Source organism: Myripristis murdjan, chromosome 12 (assembly GCF_902150065.1).
Source record: "Myripristis murdjan chromosome 12, fMyrMur1.1, whole genome shotgun sequence".
Lineage (NCBI taxonomy): Eukaryota > Metazoa > Chordata > Actinopteri > Holocentriformes > Holocentridae > Myripristis > Myripristis murdjan.
This window is the reverse complement of record NC_043991.1, coordinates 8,812,705-8,830,378: the sequence shown is the minus strand read 5'-3', so window position 1 is coordinate 8,830,378 and position 17,674 is coordinate 8,812,705. Positions and strand designations below refer to the sequence as shown.

The window sequence follows — 17,674 nt, the reverse complement described above, 5'->3', positions numbered from 1 at the left end:
TTTACTAGCATGAGTTACAGATTTTTTTTTTTTTTTGGAAATATAGCCTCCAGTAGAGCCATGACTGAAACCCAAATATTGAATCAAAATCTAAAATTACTGCTAATAAAGTCTGTCCAAAAGGTGGTCCAAAAAGGAGTCCAATCTAACAGCTCGGACACAGTGTAGATTGTAAGGATAGCTGTGGTGTGATAGATGAAATACTGGTTAATGTGCTTTCTGACGAGTACAGTGAGCGGCTTCAGAGTCGTAGGAGACACTCACAGGTGGTCCGAGATTCCCGCTGTCGCCTCTGACACCAGGTGCCCCGGCAATTCCCTGTGAACGAAGACAGAACAATTAGAGCCACAGAGCTTTCCCCGTACGCACTGCGTGGTACGAAATAATAAATGAAAAGGTTTACCTGAGGGCCTCCTAACCCAGAGGGGCCAGTCATTCCTCTCAACCCAGACTCCCCCTGGAAAGACGGATACAGTTTTCTAAAATTATCATTATCTTTCTTTTCCCCAGCTACAATTAGTTCATGTACAGAAAAAAGTACGAGAGAGCTTCGCAGTTAATGTGTGAAAGTAGACAGAGTCATGAGAATGACAGTGTACTGTAAATGGTTAAGGCAATGTGTCAGATAAAGTAGGTGCCTGATCTATGACTCTATTACATGATATTAACATGCACATTAATATTCCAATTAAATTCAAAATTTGCTTCTGTATCAATCAGTGTAATCAGCAGTGGTTGTGTTGATCAGGAACGAAAGCCTGCAGGCTCTCTGGTTGTGATGGCACATGGCTGTAAACTTGGATACAGTGATGTAGACATGATATGCCAACAGTGAAAGAACATCTTTGGTCAAAAAGGTTGTTTTGCTTGCAGCAAAGCCCTGTTGCTAAGCGACACTTACAAGAGCAATTGTTGACGGAGTTTATAAGAAATGTTCTTGAATAAAATCACTATTATTATCATTATTATTATTATTATTATTAATATAAGTAGTGGTTTTGTGTAGCGTTGCAGCTTACTGTAGGGATCCATCATTACCTTCTGTCCCTGAGGTCCATCTAGCCCCGGGGGTCCCCTGGGGCCTGTAATTCCCTACAACAAGCACAACACGCCACATTCAGCATGTACAGAAAGCACTATACACACCACCGATGGTCTGAACATGCATAGAGACGTCCGATGTCACACTGACAAGCGGAAAACAAATAACAACATATCTGTCGGATGAATCAATGACTGTCAATCACAGCTGGCACTTGTTCGATGAGGGTTAATTTAAACGCTTCTGTTAATGGCACGCCGTCAATACATGTTAGGGAAAAACTGCCATCTCACCTGTAACCCTGTCAAACCGGCAGGTCCCACTTCGCCCATCAGCCCGGGCTCACCCTGCGCAAGCACATAAAGACGACGTCAGGAGCAGCACAGGGCTTACACTTTACAGCTATAGATTTTGACAGGTCAAAATCAAAGTCCTTTCACACTGATAACTGCTAAATCTCAAAAGCAGCTGTACTTTTGTTAAAAAAATGGGACTGGTTGCCTAAATACCGATCATTTGAGTTAACCAACAGGCCAACTAAGAAATCTTTAGAGAAATCCTCCTCCTCATGGCCTTCCACATATTTACAACTCACTTTGGTAACTTTCAAACAAGCGTTTAAATGTAAATACCAATGCAAACTTTAAAATGAAACAAAAAGGTTAAACTGTACTAAAACTGTAATGTAAATGGTTTATTTAGCTACTTTTTAGGTAAGAGTACACTGGTTTGGGACATACTGAACATACAAATGTAGAGTCAGGCAAAATGAGTTTGAGAATTTGAAATGGATGGTTTCATATACTTTCTGCTGCTGTTTTTTTTTTTTTTTTTTGAAGATTGATGATCAGCACCAGTCTTTTTTTCTTTTCCTTTCTTTCTTTCTTTCTTTCTTTCTTTCTTTCTTTCTTTCTTTCTTTTTTTTTTTTTTTTTTACCTTGTTCTCACATTGGTGGCTACAGTTTTTGGAAGCTTCATTCTCTGTGAGGCATGCAATTAATTTTTTTTTTTTTTTGTCAGACACTGAAGACAACTTGGGCTGAGTAAATAATGCAAAATGTCTAGTTTTTGAGTGAACTATTCCTTTTACATCGCAAGTAAAGTTGAGCTCACCATCAGACCAATGTGGCCCTTCTCCCCTTTTGGACCCCTTTCACCGTTGTCCCCCAGGGGCCCCCAAGGTCCCTCTCTGCCAGACAACCCCTGAGGTCCCACGTTTCCCTGCCAAAAACAGCCTGGTCAGTCACTGCAACTGACACTCAGAAAACACAGAAAACACACAGACCACTAACCACAAGCATTATGAACAGAAAATACCTTAGCTTTTCAAGTTTTACATTCCACACAATCAAATAAGCAAATAATGATTACAAACAGCTAAACTGCATATTATTTTTTTCTTCAAATTACAAAGGGCTTTAATATAAAAGGAGCAAAATAAATATATTAAAAAGCAATCAATTACATAGAGAAAAGGCATGCTCTGCTGGCTCCATTAATACAAAAAATATAAAAATCAATTTTTACCTTCTCCCCTTTGGGTCCTGGATCACCAGCATCTCCAGGATGCCCAACATCACCCTAAAGAGAGGGGAACACAAACCTGGAGTTAGATAACTGCCTTGCTGTGAATCAGAATTAGGTAAGGAAAATAAAATTAAAAAAAAAAAAAAAAAACTCAATTGAATTTATAATGCCACCTCAGGAAATATCCTATAGTTTTTTTTTTTTGTGTTATTTTTTTTTGTTTTGTTTTGTTTCTTTGGTCTATTAGTCAAAACTAACTCCATTTTATAGCAAGCAAGGGACATTTTTATGCGAAACATTTTCTGAAAGTGGTTTATTTAGCAAACAATGGACTTTTTTTTTTTATATGAAACACTTTCTGAAAATGGTTTATTTAGAAACAAGGGAGAATTTTATTTCTTGAGACCAAGGTCAATCTCCAAAATCCACAAAAGACCATAAATTTTAGAAACTCAGACATCCGTCCTTCATAAAACTCATTCTTTTTTAAAGGTATTATTTGTGACCCATTGTTCAAGATGGATTTTTACATTCAATCCAAAACAGCAAGAAAAACTAAAAAAGAAAATAGTCAATAATTTATACAGGAATTATGCACTCTACATAACATGCATTGTTTTGTTGGAAATACAAAGATGATTAATGCCTGAATAACATTTTGATTTATTCTTCATAATGTCACTGAGGTGGTCGGTTTGCAGACAAGTCATGCTGGCTATCCAGCAATCTGCATAACACCTGTCCACTCTGCTGTTGCTTTTCTGTTGATGTTTGAAACCCTCTTAAACATTTGAGTTGAACATCGCTGTCACACTATCATCAGGAGAAATTAATTTCATGGTTTGTGTAGCAGTGATGGTGATGTGATCATACAGTATGTACTCTACAGGAGCACCCAAAAAAATGAGGGCAGAAATTTTAGGCTGATGACAAATTCTAATTAGGCAAAAAAAAAAAAAAAAAAAAAGGAATGCAGAGTAAAATCTGTAGGTACTTCAGGGGTGAAAATAATAATAATAATAATCATAGGGAAATGAAAAAAAAAAAAAAATCAGGTAGTTCTACATCTGGACTGCTGGATGTAGTATATGCATCAGTAGCAGGACACTACTAAAAAACAATATGCATGTTAAGCAAACCCTCTCTGGACAAATTCTGTATATATTGTGTAGAGTGTCATAAAAAGCACCTCAATGACAGACAAGTGCACTGGAGTGCCGATCGGGACATATATTTTTGTCCGAACCCGACCCAAGCCTGAGATCTTGCCTGTCCTGAAACAGCCTACATGTTGCTTTCAGCGCCGTCACGTAAACTCCAGCACTACACAGGAAGTTCCCCAGAACAGACAGTAGGTCGATCATTTTTCACTGAAATAACGCCGACGTGACCGAACCCACACATTATTCCTAAGTATCTGTCACACTCTAAAGTGCACCTACCTCTTTGCCGATTGGTCCAGGAGGTCCTTGTAGGCCTTTCAGACCCTGGAGTCCTCTCTCCCCTTGAAGCCCTACAGGACCAAGTTTCCCACAAGGCCCCGGGTCTCCCTGTCACACAGACCGGGCAAACAAGGCAGGAGTTGAGATACAAGTGCTGTTTGCAGGTTTTGCAGACATGGATTGAAGTGTCCCCAGCTGGTGGCTCAGTGTTCAGCTGATCAGTCTCAGCTTTAAAACTCTACAAGCGTACCTGTACATTCATATCACAAGCAGCCACGTGGCTATACTTCTATTTAACGGCTACCTTGAGTTAGGTGATTACAAGCTGTGGTGCATGAGGGAGGCACATGGCTGGCTGCAGAAAGCTTTCCTCCCCCACAAATGGAGCTGCAGCATCTATTCTGTATCTACAATCCAGCAAACTAAGTCACCTTCGCCTCTGTGGCTGCTGTTTCTTTGACTGCACAGAACAAATTTAAGTGCTTATATTTTTATTTATTTATTTGTTCCAAATTGCTTGTTGTGCTGCTGTTACCACTGACCTGGTCCCCTTTGCTTCCAGGCCGGCCCTCGATTCCTGTTTGTCCAGGGATACCCTAGATAAAAGTAAAGGTCAGCACAGTCATTAACTGGCAGAAAATATCTACTGTGCTCTTTTGAGGCAAGTGAAGTAAACGCAAGGCGAGACAGCTTTCATTGTTATTACTAAATTATTACTTAAGTTATTTTTTTCTTTAATCACTAAACCAAATAAATCTTCAAAGACAAACCAAATCTCACATGCTTGAAAATAGATCCCGCCACAATAAAACACTTCTCATCACATCAGTCCATACTGTAGGTCCAATAGTTACACAATTTTTTTTTTTTCATTAATCAGCTGGAGCTTTACAAACGTAGTCTTTCACCTGATGTTAAGCCTGTTGCTAGAAACCTATCCAAACATTCATTTAACTTGCCGCATGTTTTGAAGCAAAACCAGGGACATTTTTGATCCTTGAGATGATCAAAGGTCATTCCCTGAAACCCACACAAGCACACAAACTCCGTCTAGTCGCACATGTCCTTAGGAAACCCATATGTTAAAAAAAAAAAAAGAAAAAAAAAAGTTATCTGACCTGCTTATGACTTTTAAGATGGCATTTTATATTCAGTCAGAAACTACCAAAAAAAAAAAAAAAAAATAAAAAGTTAATGAATGACTTATCCTTTCAGACCTTGAGTCCCTGTATGCTTTTCTCTGTCAGAATTCTTCCTCATCCCAACATGAAGTTAAACCACACAAAGCCTTTCGACCATGTAATAGAGTTTTAGTGTCATTTTAATGGTTTCTTGTCAATTTTAAAATTAAATTTAAGATTTTATTGACTACCATATCATTTAGGCTCATGCTGGACTGGCATCTAGTTACATCTCTGAACATTTAGTCCACTACAAGCCAAATCACAGCTTGAGAGCCTTAGACCAGGGCACACACAGGAAACTAAGTGTTTTGGTTATTCTCAGCAAAGGCATCGTATGGGATAAGCTGCATTGACCACTATCATTTTCATATTTAGTGCTATTTTATAATGTTTTATTATATTACTTTCATTTTTAGATTTGCTTGCTATTGATTAAAAGATTTTACAACTGTTGTTTTGAAAGAGCGTGTAGCCCATTATGAACTCCCATCCGGCTTGGTGCTTTCTCAACTGCAAAATCTGCCAAACAAGAAAACAACGGAAGTCTGGGCACAGTGTAAGTGTTTGCTATAATCACTGCCTTGTTTTCTTAATGTGGACCTGTGTCTCAATTTGTCATTCATGGTCTCGCATAGACTGTAATTGTTTGCAGGATGTTTGGCTGTGCAGCAAAGGAAGTGTGAAAGGGAAACATGGGCAATGCAATTAATAAACGTACATTTTCTGACTTGAGGTTTGAGCTCAGGTCTCCTTGGGAATTTTCCCATATTTGGATGTTTGGATGATGGTGCCACACATTGGCAAGGCTATGCAGGATAGGTACAATGGGCCTTCTGTGACTTGTAAAAATTGTGTGTGTGTCTTGTGCTTTGTTTTGCTTCCTTGTATTTGTGTTTCATCAACGGAGTCTATGACTCGAATATTTAGATGCAGATAGACTCATTCTTTGTAAAGTGCTTCGAGACATGTGTGTATTATAGGGCTGCACTGTGTGAATGAATTAATAAATAAATAAATGTTTACTTGAATGTCACCTAAGATGCTACACTGCAAGTCGTGACACAGGCAGGCCCTGTTGCCATGACTTCCTACAATGAATTCATTTGTTTTGTCATTTGTTACTTACTAAGTCCCCAAAGCTCCTAAAAATAATCTCTGTTCATTAGTATAATGAACAGAAAAAACATTCCTTTGTGTCTTAAATGTAAATATAAATACCAAGTATAGATACATTTGTAGCTGAAGCTCATTTGGCACACATGCAGTGAAGTGTATTGACATCATTGGGATCAACAGACCGACTGACTGATCAACAGAGTGACATATACAAGGTGATGTTTGCAGATAAAAATCACCTTACTGCCACAGCATTACAATGAAGATAGCATTGGAGAACGCAGGGCACACCAACCTGTTGTCCGTCTTGTCCCGTTGGGCCGGCGTCACCGGGTGGCCCAGGTAAACCCTGCAGATACCCAATAAGAACACGAGAGGGTCAAATGATCAATAAGCAATCGTGACAGAGCCTCTGTTTTGTTGCTCCTAGATAAGTGTTAAAAAAGAAAACACTCGCACTATCGGATCAAAAAATGGGTTTACCTTGTCTCCTCTTTCTCCTGCTGCTCCTAATAGGCCATCAGCACCTTGGACACCCTGGGCAAGAGAACACACATATTTGTAAAATAGCCAGGACGAATAACAAACCCCATGTCAAACTTTGGTGTGATGTCCATGCAAACACACCACAGTGGAGCATTACACGGCTCTAAAGTTGTCATATTACCACTATTAACATTATCAAACTGTAACCCCTTGTGCATAAAGTAGAGTATCTCTTACCGTAAAGTAGTATATTGTGTTTTCTTTCATTAAATCCCCTCACACAAACTACTGTAGACTGAAGTTACTGGAAGTTCCCTTTGATATCTTGTTTTTTGAGACAGGAGCTTATTCACTTTTTTGGTAAGCAACAGGTGGCATTTTGCATAAATGAAATATCCTCTGTTTAGCAGTGCTTAATGGCTAATCACCTAACAATTGTCCTTGGGAGTAATATATAGTTCAGATACAATGTTGTATGTTAAAAAGCAGCTGATATTTTTGTTGATTCTCATGTTGTCATATAAACTGTGCAATATCCTGCTCTAGCTGTCGTCTATTTGCCGATTTCAACAGATGTTCTTGTGTTCATTATATTTTTTTGTGGTATGTAAGACTCAGCAGACAGGAAGTAACATTTGTTAAAACAGCAGTCGATGGTAAGTACCCACTCACTGGGATTCCCGCTGGCCCGTCTGGCCCCTGTGGGCCCAGGGGCCCTTTACTTCCCCTGGGTCCTGGTTTTCCAATTGCCCCATCAGCACCCGGGAGCCCTGGTGGTCCCTGGAAATCACAGAAAAACACACAAATAGAGATGCCAAGGGCTGTAAGAACATATTTGCATTTCAGTCCAACATCTTTTAGTTCTGTTTGGAGTATATCTGGATCTAAACTCACTCTAATAATTTTCTCTGATCTTTTCTCTTGCCAATTTAAAAATATATGCCAACCCAAATCTTTAAAAAATAAATACTACTACTACTACACAACTCAGTTTCACTGTAAGCACTGTAACTTACTGGTGGGCCATGTTCACCTTTGGGTCCTATGTGTCCAAGTGGACCCTGTGACAAACAGCAAGAGTTTAATTTGCAAAAGAAATGTTCAAGTGACATGTTTTCTCACAAAAATACTGGAAGCACAAAATTAAAAACAAATATTAAGGTTTTTAAAGGTTATTTAGCAAGGTAAAGTTGAGGTTCAACCACTGGATCTGCTATATCTTGTATATACTGAGTGATGGACTTGATATTTTTGAAGTAGACTAGTGCATAAGATGTAGGACTGCACCCTTTATAGGTTATACTACATGGCACCCTGTATTAGTCAGTAGAATTGATACTCAGTATATGAGTATCAGTCAGTGGAGGAGGACACAGCCTGCTCTGAGTGCATGTATATAAATGGGCTGCCTGGGCTGTAATCATGGTAAATTAGTCACGCTGTTCACTGCTGTTAATGACGTGCATTTTGTCAGACTGAACTGTCTCTGTCAGCTCTGAAGATGTAAATCGGTGAAAGTTGTTTTACATGTTACATGGTGCTGTTGGTTTTCTGTTCCTCTGTACATCACTAGACTGACATGCATGATCATTTACCTGAATGTTGTGAATACTAATGAAACTTGCATAACTGTGTGTGGTGCATATTATGTTTTCTGCGTTCTGCTTGCAAGCTCAATTTCCTATAATAAAATAAATAGATGGCAAACCACTCTCACACCAGTCTATGTCCATCTACCCTGTTCTCACTGTTTCAGGGTTCAGTGTATCCTGGTTAATGTTATGCTCACCTGTGGTCCCCGGAGCCCCTTCTCTCCAGGAAGACCTGGCAGACCCTGGCGAGAACAGGCAAGTTAAAACAAGTTAGAACATGCTAATCAACCCCCGATTCACGCTTCCTGTATGCAAGCTGTGACTCACTCATGGAAATAGGGCAGAAATAGCCTTGCTTTTTTGTTCAGCTTCTTGTCAAAGCACCCAAATTGATGTAATTGGTGCAGTTTATGCCACTAAACATTCTTGTAATTGGAGCAAATGAAAAGTTGTACTGATTAGCTGTGGTGGCCATTTAGCAGCAACTGAGTTTTCCTTCATGCCCGCTTAACTGAGCATGAAAAAACGAAATAAAAAATGTCTTTATGGTCTAGAAATATAATAGTGCTATAGGCAACTTCATAAAAGAGATTATGGAATGATGGTGAATTCAAAGAAAAAACAATGACATTAGCATTTCAAGAGAAGCACAAACATTACAACTTTAACATATATGGCAATCCCCACTCAAACACAGAAAACCACAAAATACTCTTTGAAATTGCAAGGACATTTATTATTAAACTAGAAACTTCTGGTTCTCTAATTTGTTGATGTTCATTCTTCATAGTTTTCTCAGCCTTGGAAGAGAGTTGTGCACTTCAGTGGTACATTTAGTAGCTTGCAGGCCCCTGTTTTAGAATATTGTTACATTTCAAGATAAATCTAAGATAAATCTATACCTTTTTTGCAGTATGAGGGGCAACGTCACTTGCATCGGCAAAAATGTGGCCTAAGTGCTAAAGTGTCTGTATTCACAAATTGATTTTTGGAAAACATCATGCGAGCTTATAACTTTTGCTGTAATTTGCTGTAAAAAGTACAGTGATCATGCATCAGTTTTATTGCTATGAGGTGTTGAAGTAAAGAAGAAATGTCACTTGTCAGAAATATATAAGACCGAAATGTCTGATATCACAGTGAGTGCAACTCCGATGTCCTACTTCAAGTGAATGCAGCATGGTGTGTAGAAACGGTTTCAAGAGGAATGCTACCATGTGAAGGGTTTCCCATTTTCAAAAAGGACATTCGTCAGGATTTTGAGGCTGAAATAAGTGTATGTTTGACAGTGGTGACGAAAAACAATAAGCAAGAAGCTGCAGCACACTGTTCAGTTTCTCCTCAAACGTCTTTCATATTTATCTGCTCTGTTGTTGGCTCCTGGGAAGGGGAAGAACAGTCTATCACAACACCACTGACAAAAGGAAGCATTATAACGTTAAAGTCAAATTATATTCCCTTATAAAAACAAACCAAAACAGCTTTACCACTGTCCAAATTTTAAAACTGTCATGAAAGCTGAGAGATGATGGACTGTTGTACTCTTTGCATCATCTTGTTGCAGTTACTACATAACAGCAGTTGAGTCGGGATCACTTTATTCAAAGAAAACTTTACTGCCATCTGCGGTGAATTATAATAAAGGGGATAAAGGAGCGCTGCGTGGGTCGTCAATCAGGCAAATGAGAATCAGGTGCTCTTTGGAGAGGGTTAGATTAATGGAAAATATATTTAAGTTTGTCTCCTTTTTAAATAAACATCCTGTGTGGAAATACGACCGGCAAACTTAAAGAACATCCAAGGCACACTGTCCTGTTGAGAAAATATTTTAATAGCCTTTATAAAGGGAATCAGCTGAACCATCGGCTAATGTGAGCTGGCCTTGAGATCAGCTGCTGATGGAGCTGGGATTGTGTGTTGAAAGTGAGGTTTTTCCATTCACTTAACATGGTATGAGATGAACAAATAAATGAAGAAACAAATGAACAAATGGTTTTTTTCTGCTCAGTAGAGCTAATACCTCTGGTCCAGAATCAGCAATAAAGAAGTGGGCATGGCCTGATCTTTGTGAGAAGTTAATTTGTGAGAAGTTAATTGTTCTTTAGCCCAGGATAAACCTTGCATCAAAATTTTGTGATGAATCGGCTCAGAAGCTATGAGCCTTTTTGTGATATGCCACGCCCACTATGACACCTGTTTTTGGCCAAAGGGTGTGAAATATTAGCTGCTTCTTCCTTGACCCATGACGAACCTTCTCACCAAATTTGGTGAAAGTCCGAGTATATGTTTGAAAGTTATTCCACTACACGTGAACAGACAGATGATTCATAGTGCCCCCCGCAAATTTCAATAAACAATAAACAAAAAAATGGGAAAACTTACTGGAGGTCCAGGCTTCCCCAGAGGTCCAGGTAAACCTCTTAAGCCTGGTTCACCCTGGTGCAGAAGACAAAAGCAAAACCAACTTTGTTTTTAGTGTTTGTGCTTGTGTTGTAATTTGGTATTGTTAAATCAAGGCAATTTTAGCAGTAAAGTTGAATATTTCTGCAGTCACTGGCACTGGATACAGCCACTGCACTCACGCCTATTTAGTAGTTTCACCACATTGATTCATAGCAAATCCTGCCACTTTCTTCACAAACTCCTCATACCACTGCAGATGCATTCTATAAAAATGAATTCAAAATAGCTAATTTTCTCCAGCATGTAAAAGCACCTTAAGTACAGAGAGGCACAGCTGCCCCTCGTCTCTTTTATCACCATCACTGGTTTTCCAGGTTGTCAAGATGCTCATCCACCTCCCATTCATTTTCAGAACTTTAATTGAATTGATAGCTCTCAGGTAAAAACCAACAATGATGGCCATGACAAATGAGGGGCTGTTGTCTTTGTTCCTGCCGTATGTTTTGACATATCTTCATATTTTGTCTAATGTCTCCAGAATCCAACCACCTTCACCAGGACAGAGGCTATCACACTGCTATCAGATACCAGGCTCCAGGCACAAGAGTCATCATTTTCAGACGGTTTTCCTGATTGTAGGGTACCGAGCAGGAGTAGCAGAGATAATCCCCAGTGATGATGTCTCTGGTCTACGGACAGATAATATCTCACTCATGCAAACACAGTGTATGGCTTGCATTTCTATCTGCCTGGTTCTTGCTGGGATCCAATCAAAATGCAGACCGGGGCATGGTCTTTTACATCTGATCGCACTGTTACTGCAATGTGCACTGCGTACATTAACACTTTGCACTGACATGCATTCCTCACACAAGTAAAGTACTGTATCACAATAAGATTGCACTTCACTACAAGATGTGCACAGGATCTGAAAGATGACGAGAACTTACCCTCTCTCCTATGTGACCTGGATGGCCACGCATGCCGACGTTCCCCGGGAAACCCTGAGGACAGAGGGAACAACAGATGTAACACAGGTAATGATGCCACAGGTACCCGGATTGACACTGCAGTGCCTCGTGAAATTAAGCCTCACCATATGAATCAAGACTGTAATTCAGCTATGAGTTGATGCAGCGTGTCCTCTACATTCATTCAACCACAGTGCACCTCCACATTAAAAACAGTACGACTACAAGACGCTCTTTAAACAGAATCAAGTGTCCAAATCGAAAGTTTTAGTGCCACAGCCGAGAAGCACTTGAAGCAAAACTACGAATGACAGCAGTGGACATGGAACAATCACAAAAATCAACTCCTGCCACCACTGCCACAAAACAGCCAAAGGGGAAACACAGTAAAAACACACTAATAACAAGCCTAATAATTTTTTAATAATGACTAATAATGACCTTGGTTACACATATTGTATTAGTTTATACAATATTCTCAAAAAGAAAGGAGGCACTAAGGAGGCACTCTTATCAATACGTCTTGATATTAGATTCTTATCGCAATGTGTTGCAATGACTTCAGGCATTTCTGCATAACACACCTGTTTCACATATTTATCCAGTCTTCATATCGGATAATATCACTCTGCAGTAAATAAGTCTGGTCTAATTTGATCATTTGAAATCAAATAAAAATCTGGTGAGACCTTATGCCCCAAATATTTTTACTTCTTGCTTGCTGCGGACTGTTCTGCTGGTCTTATGTTGGGTGGATACTTGTAAATTACTTAAACTTATAATGAAATAATTTTAAATCAGGATATTGATGAACATATTGGTAATTAGCTGTGCAAGCAGAATAGTGGGGCGTGAACTTATTATGTGAGCGGTCAGGAAATTGATCCGTCTGAGTGGACTTTCATAACATATCGAGCATCAATAGATTTGTGGGAGTAATTATTCATTTCCAAAATGCCAAAAGCCACGTGTGACATGTCATACAATGCAACACACCTTGATTCTATGTCTTTTTCACATATATGCTTGACATGAGTGACCACTAATTGTCTAAAAGTGTAACAGATCATTACTGGGTGATGTATTTAACTTGTAATCAGGATCTGCTGTGAGACAGTGGTAATGGTGGACTCCTTGTTTATTCTCTGCTCTGTACGCCCTGCTGAAGCATCACTTACATACATGCCTACTGGGCCCTGGGGTCCGTCTTTGCCTGTCTTCCCTGTAAAACCCTGGATAACAAACACACACACAATTTCATATATACATATACACCATGGAAATTAACATAGCTAGCACATATATATGTGTGTGTGTGTGTTTTGACTCACCCTGTCTCCTGGGGGCCCCGGTGTGCCAGGAGGTCCTGTCCTCCCTGGAGGGCCCTATCAAATAAATATTAGTGAATCACTCACTGTGACCAAGACCCAATCCACAGTTTACAGCACATCTGTTCAGTCGCTCAGAGACTGCACAAACACAGAGCCGCTTTATAACTGGAATTAAAATGTTTCTGAGGTGATCGAGCAGCAATCCCCGCACGCTTGAAAATGCAGGTGTAAATGCAGCCAAGACACGGGATGGGATGGATTAAGATCTAATAGCTAAAACCACTTTGCGAGGCTGTTTGAGACCCATTCTAGTGAATCAATCAATCAAGCTTTATTTCTATAGCACCTTCCAAACAAAACAAATTGCAGGTGAAAGTGCTTTTAAGGTGATTTGACAAACTGAAGGATGTTAAGTGTGGATTTAGAGACTAATGCGCACAAAAACAACTAAAAAAATAAGACAATAATGAGAGATGGGTGGTTAAGATAATAACATAAATAACAGAGGATGCTGCATATGGAACAGTAAATGTAAATGTTTCTTTAATCCACTTATACAAACTCCTCCCAAAACATTACATCCCCAACAATGCAGCCGGGCGGCGTCTGCACTTACAAATGCATATAAAGTACCAATTTCAGGAGCTACTGGACCGTCTCACCAAGCAGCATGGGAGTGAAGGCTTAGAGTTAGCTAAAACACAGGACACAGCTGCTGACAGACCTCATGGAAATTAAGAATCAAGCCCCATTTCCTTCATGGGAAGCAGGTTTGCTTCCTGACAGTACGACATTTTTCAAAGCCCGAGCCACTGCAGCCTCTGAATGACCGATTCTTCATCTCCAAGAAACTGCCTGCCTTTTTTTTTTTTTTTGCATGGGCACTGACAAAATTTCCAGGCTTGCAATCTCCAGGTTCTCTGTATGCCATGTAATACAACCAGCGAATAACAATGAAGCTTACCGGAGGACCTGGTGGGCCATCTGTACCTCTCTCTCCAGCAATCCCTTGAAAACCCTAGAAAGAGAAGCAGAAGAAGAAGAAATAAAATGTGAAAAGTGTGAATCAGAAATATGAAAATGCCAAACGAGTCAGTAGATTGGGGTAGAAAGTGTAGAGGCACAGAGCGGCGATGTAACAGAAAAAGCTACAGCATAATACATATGCAAAGCCAAACATATATAACTGGAAAAACTCGTCCAAACTCTAATTTCATTCTTGTAGTTAAATGAGCGTGTATGGATTAAACTGCTAACTACAGCGTTTGCTACCATTTTTCTTCCCATTTAATTGGACAGGACTTTATGAAGCCCCTCACTGAATGCAATTTGAAATAATGTGTGGATAATTTAAAGTTTGACTAAAGCCTCTTTAACAGCCTACATTTGTCTTTTTTAACTTTGCCGTTTAATGATACAGTATCTCAGTAAAGAGGGCAATATAAAGGGCTACTAAGCGAGTCTGGCTGATGTGACCTTTAGCTTCAGTCTCTGGAAAATACTATCACATTATCTTAACAATGTAAGTTCTTACATAGTGAAGCCATTTCTCCTTCATATTTCATTCGCAGTCTTATTAGATAAGGAGGTTATAAAGTCACTGCGCTGGTCACAAAGCCCTGAAGGCGGCTGGACTAGAATCCCATAATCCCATATTCACAACTTCCACTAAAACACTAAGTCTGTCCAATAAATTATATATGATGTGCATATGTGCTTACACACGCAGGCATGTATGTGCAAATACACACCTGGACACACATGCTTGCAGTATATAGGATACTCAGCTTGACCACTCTCTCTCTCACACACACTCCTAAAAATGTTTAACAGTGCTGTTTACGAGTTAAACACACCTGATATCTTTAACTACAGGTTCTGGTCTGTCCTATTAAATTTTTTTCTTTCTTTCTTTTTTTTTTTTTTTTTTTTTTTGGCTCAGGCAGCACTTGTTGTGTTTGCCCGGTCATGACCCTATAAAAACCCATCATATAATCCCGATCCATCTTGTAAAAATGTAACAAGGTATTTTTATTCGGTTTAACCCAGCAGGTTACCCCAAAGAGCTGAAAAAAGCCGAGTTGTGCAGATGACATCACCGATTATACGGTGAGGTCACTCTGAAACCGAGTCTTGTAATCTTACCGTTGGCCCTTTACTGCCCGCAAAGCCAACCGCACCAGCGGGACCCTGAAAGAGAGGGGATACTGTCAAGACACCTGTGGGAGTCCCAGGAAAAGCCATTCAGAAACCTAATCTCTTGAGAGAACATCACTGCTGTCAGGTGAAAATCTTGGTAATCTGTCCTAGTAAAATCCTGAATTATCCTGGTAGTTCTCCTTCAATTAAAGATTCTCTTCAATTGAAAATAATAATGTTGCAGTGTTATTCGGTTTATTAGTTAACCATTTTACAGTGTTATTAGGATTATTATTAAAGCCTTTTCAAGACTCTTTCTGGAAAAGACTCGAAATTGAACTTTGGAGATACAAGGTTTTCACCCAGCACCAGAAGTGATAACCAAATGCAATAACCAGACACAGCTAAACAAACGGAAACACAGTCATCCCATCACATCTGGTGCATCTAGATGGTTCTGCTGGACAGTAATATTGTTAAACTTTTAATTTTCCATTAAATGTCAAGGACTGTGACAGATTATAGACTTGTTATGACCATTTTAATGCTCCTTGGACTTCAATTAGTGACCAACATCAAAAACCAAAATAAAACAAAAAACAGCCTGTATCCAAATCAACATGCTGATCGTACTTCTGAAACCGTAAGTGGGAAGTATGAAGAAAAGATTTTTTTTCTTTTTTCTTTTTTTAAGGAAAATGAAGCCCAACTGCATTTAGTAAAGCAGATACGATGAAACAACATGATAGATTGTTCTACAAATCATTTGTTTTAAGAGCGGATATGCAGTGCCATGACACCGCCCGCCACTGGGTGCTGAAAATTAAAATCTCCAGTATAAGTCTTCAAAAATATCTTCAGTTCAAAAATGTAGAAAATGTATCTTAAGACTGTGGGACTTATCCTGAGTAAGTGGGGTTATAAGGCTTTCTGCTTGGCCCATTTTTGTTCATGATGATAATCTGGATCAAAGTGTCAAATGCTAATCTTCATCTTGGGCTGTTGAGCTGATAATCTATCTGAAGGCTGTAAAAAAATAAGCTTTGACTGATTTAAGCACTGATTTAGCTCTTTATGAAACTCATAATTTATAGTAACAATTTAAAACATTTTCGTATAAATAAATTTTGACTGAGCAAGAACAGCCAACCTGACCAAACAAAGAGAAACAGCAATAACTACACAAACTCACACCCAAGAAACAGGTCAATTAAAATATATATATATGATCTTGACCGCTAAGATGGCATCTTTCGGTGAGAGTAAAGTGATGCTGGGCCTTTTCTCCCAGCACTGCTGCGTAAACAACAGCAGAAGGAGCCAGAGAGCCAGGTGGAGCTGGCGCTGGCTGGGGAAGGTAATCGATCATGTTTACAGGCACTGCCAGCTCAGGCAAACCTGGAGAGTAGCCCAAATAATGCCAGTCAAGAGTCAGATGGTGCCTAAATAAGGAGAGTGTATAGTTGCCAGAGGCGGGAGAGAGAGAGAGAGAGAGAGAGAGAGAGAGAGAGAGAGAGAGAGAGAGGGAGAGAGAAAGAGCACAGGTGGAAAAAAAAACAGCTGTGCACTTCTTTAACTAGACACCTGTGATCTGGAAGAAAGAGAAACCTGCTGTGTTACAGCTGAGTCGCAAATCTGCCTAACCCCTCTCTCTCTCTCTCTCTCTCTCTCTCTCTCTCTCTCTCTTTCTCTCTCTCTCTATCTGTCTTTCTCTCTCTCTTTCCTTCTTTCTCTGTCTGCCACCAGGAAGCCAGAAGCGATCAAGTGATGTAACCGAGGCTCGGAGAAAACTTTCCTTTGCTGTCACTTCCCCTAAGACTTTTTTTTTTTTTTTTTGCCATCTCACCCCTGTGCCTTTTTTTTTCCAAGGGTGGAAGAAACTTATGACATTTACTCACGTCGCTGTAAGTGAGTAGCTTTTTCGTGTTTCATTTAAGGACTATGTCAAAGTCAGCAATTTCACTTTTACATAACTCTGCTGTCCAGTGAAAGCCACGCATCTCCAGAATGTCAACTTTTCAGGAACTAAAGAAAAAAAGTCTTGTTTTTTGCTTGATGACTGAGCACTTATAATGATAAATAATAATTCAGTTTCTTTGTAGAGCGCTTTTCTTGGTACTCAGACACTTTACAGTAAGATAAGATCTAATCGCATTAACATTTTTCAGCTAGTTAATCAGTTTTGGCAAATTTTCATAACTTTTAGAGCTTTCTGAGGCATTAGACGAGCAAGTAAATACTCAAATTAAGTTAAAACATGAAAATCGATGTATGTTCACAACATTTCATAGCAAATACATTTGTACTCCACAATCTGTCAGCTCACACTGAACCTCAGTCAACAAAGAAAAGGTATTCAGCTTTTACTTGTGAACGTTTGTTGGTGAATTTTTTTCCAACAACGTAGTTTGAATTCTGTCCTAAAGTCCTTTCAGAATCAC

The 17,674-nt window shown here is 39.4% G+C and overlaps 1 protein-coding gene across 1 annotated transcript in view; it reads right to left on the bottom strand.

Moving 5' to 3' along the window:
- Positions 1-207: 207 nt before the first annotated feature.
- LOC115369239 (collagen alpha-1(I) chain-like) overlaps positions 208-17,674 on the bottom strand; it is a 36,603-nt gene continuing 19,136 nt past the window's right edge. Inside the window, exons 18-34 of the mRNA XM_030065806.1 lie at positions 15,240-15,284; positions 14,059-14,112; positions 13,095-13,148; positions 12,942-12,995; positions 11,743-11,796; positions 11,381-11,481; positions 8,587-8,631; positions 7,470-7,577; positions 6,570-6,660; positions 4,554-4,607; positions 4,012-4,119; positions 2,570-2,623; positions 2,156-2,263; positions 1,336-1,389; positions 1,039-1,092; positions 404-457; positions 208-318 (exon numbers count right to left, since the gene is read on the bottom strand). Of these exons, the coding sequence (XP_029921666.1) occupies positions 208-318; positions 404-457; positions 1,039-1,092; positions 1,336-1,389; positions 2,156-2,263; positions 2,570-2,623; positions 4,012-4,119; positions 4,554-4,607; positions 6,570-6,660; positions 7,470-7,577; positions 8,587-8,631; positions 11,381-11,481; positions 11,743-11,796; positions 12,942-12,995; positions 13,095-13,148; positions 14,059-14,112; positions 15,240-15,284 (1,203 nt within the window). The remainder of the gene's footprint in view (positions 319-403; positions 458-1,038; positions 1,093-1,335; positions 1,390-2,155; positions 2,264-2,569; positions 2,624-4,011; positions 4,120-4,553; positions 4,608-6,569; positions 6,661-7,469; positions 7,578-8,586; positions 8,632-11,380; positions 11,482-11,742; positions 11,797-12,941; positions 12,996-13,094; positions 13,149-14,058; positions 14,113-15,239; positions 15,285-17,674) is intronic.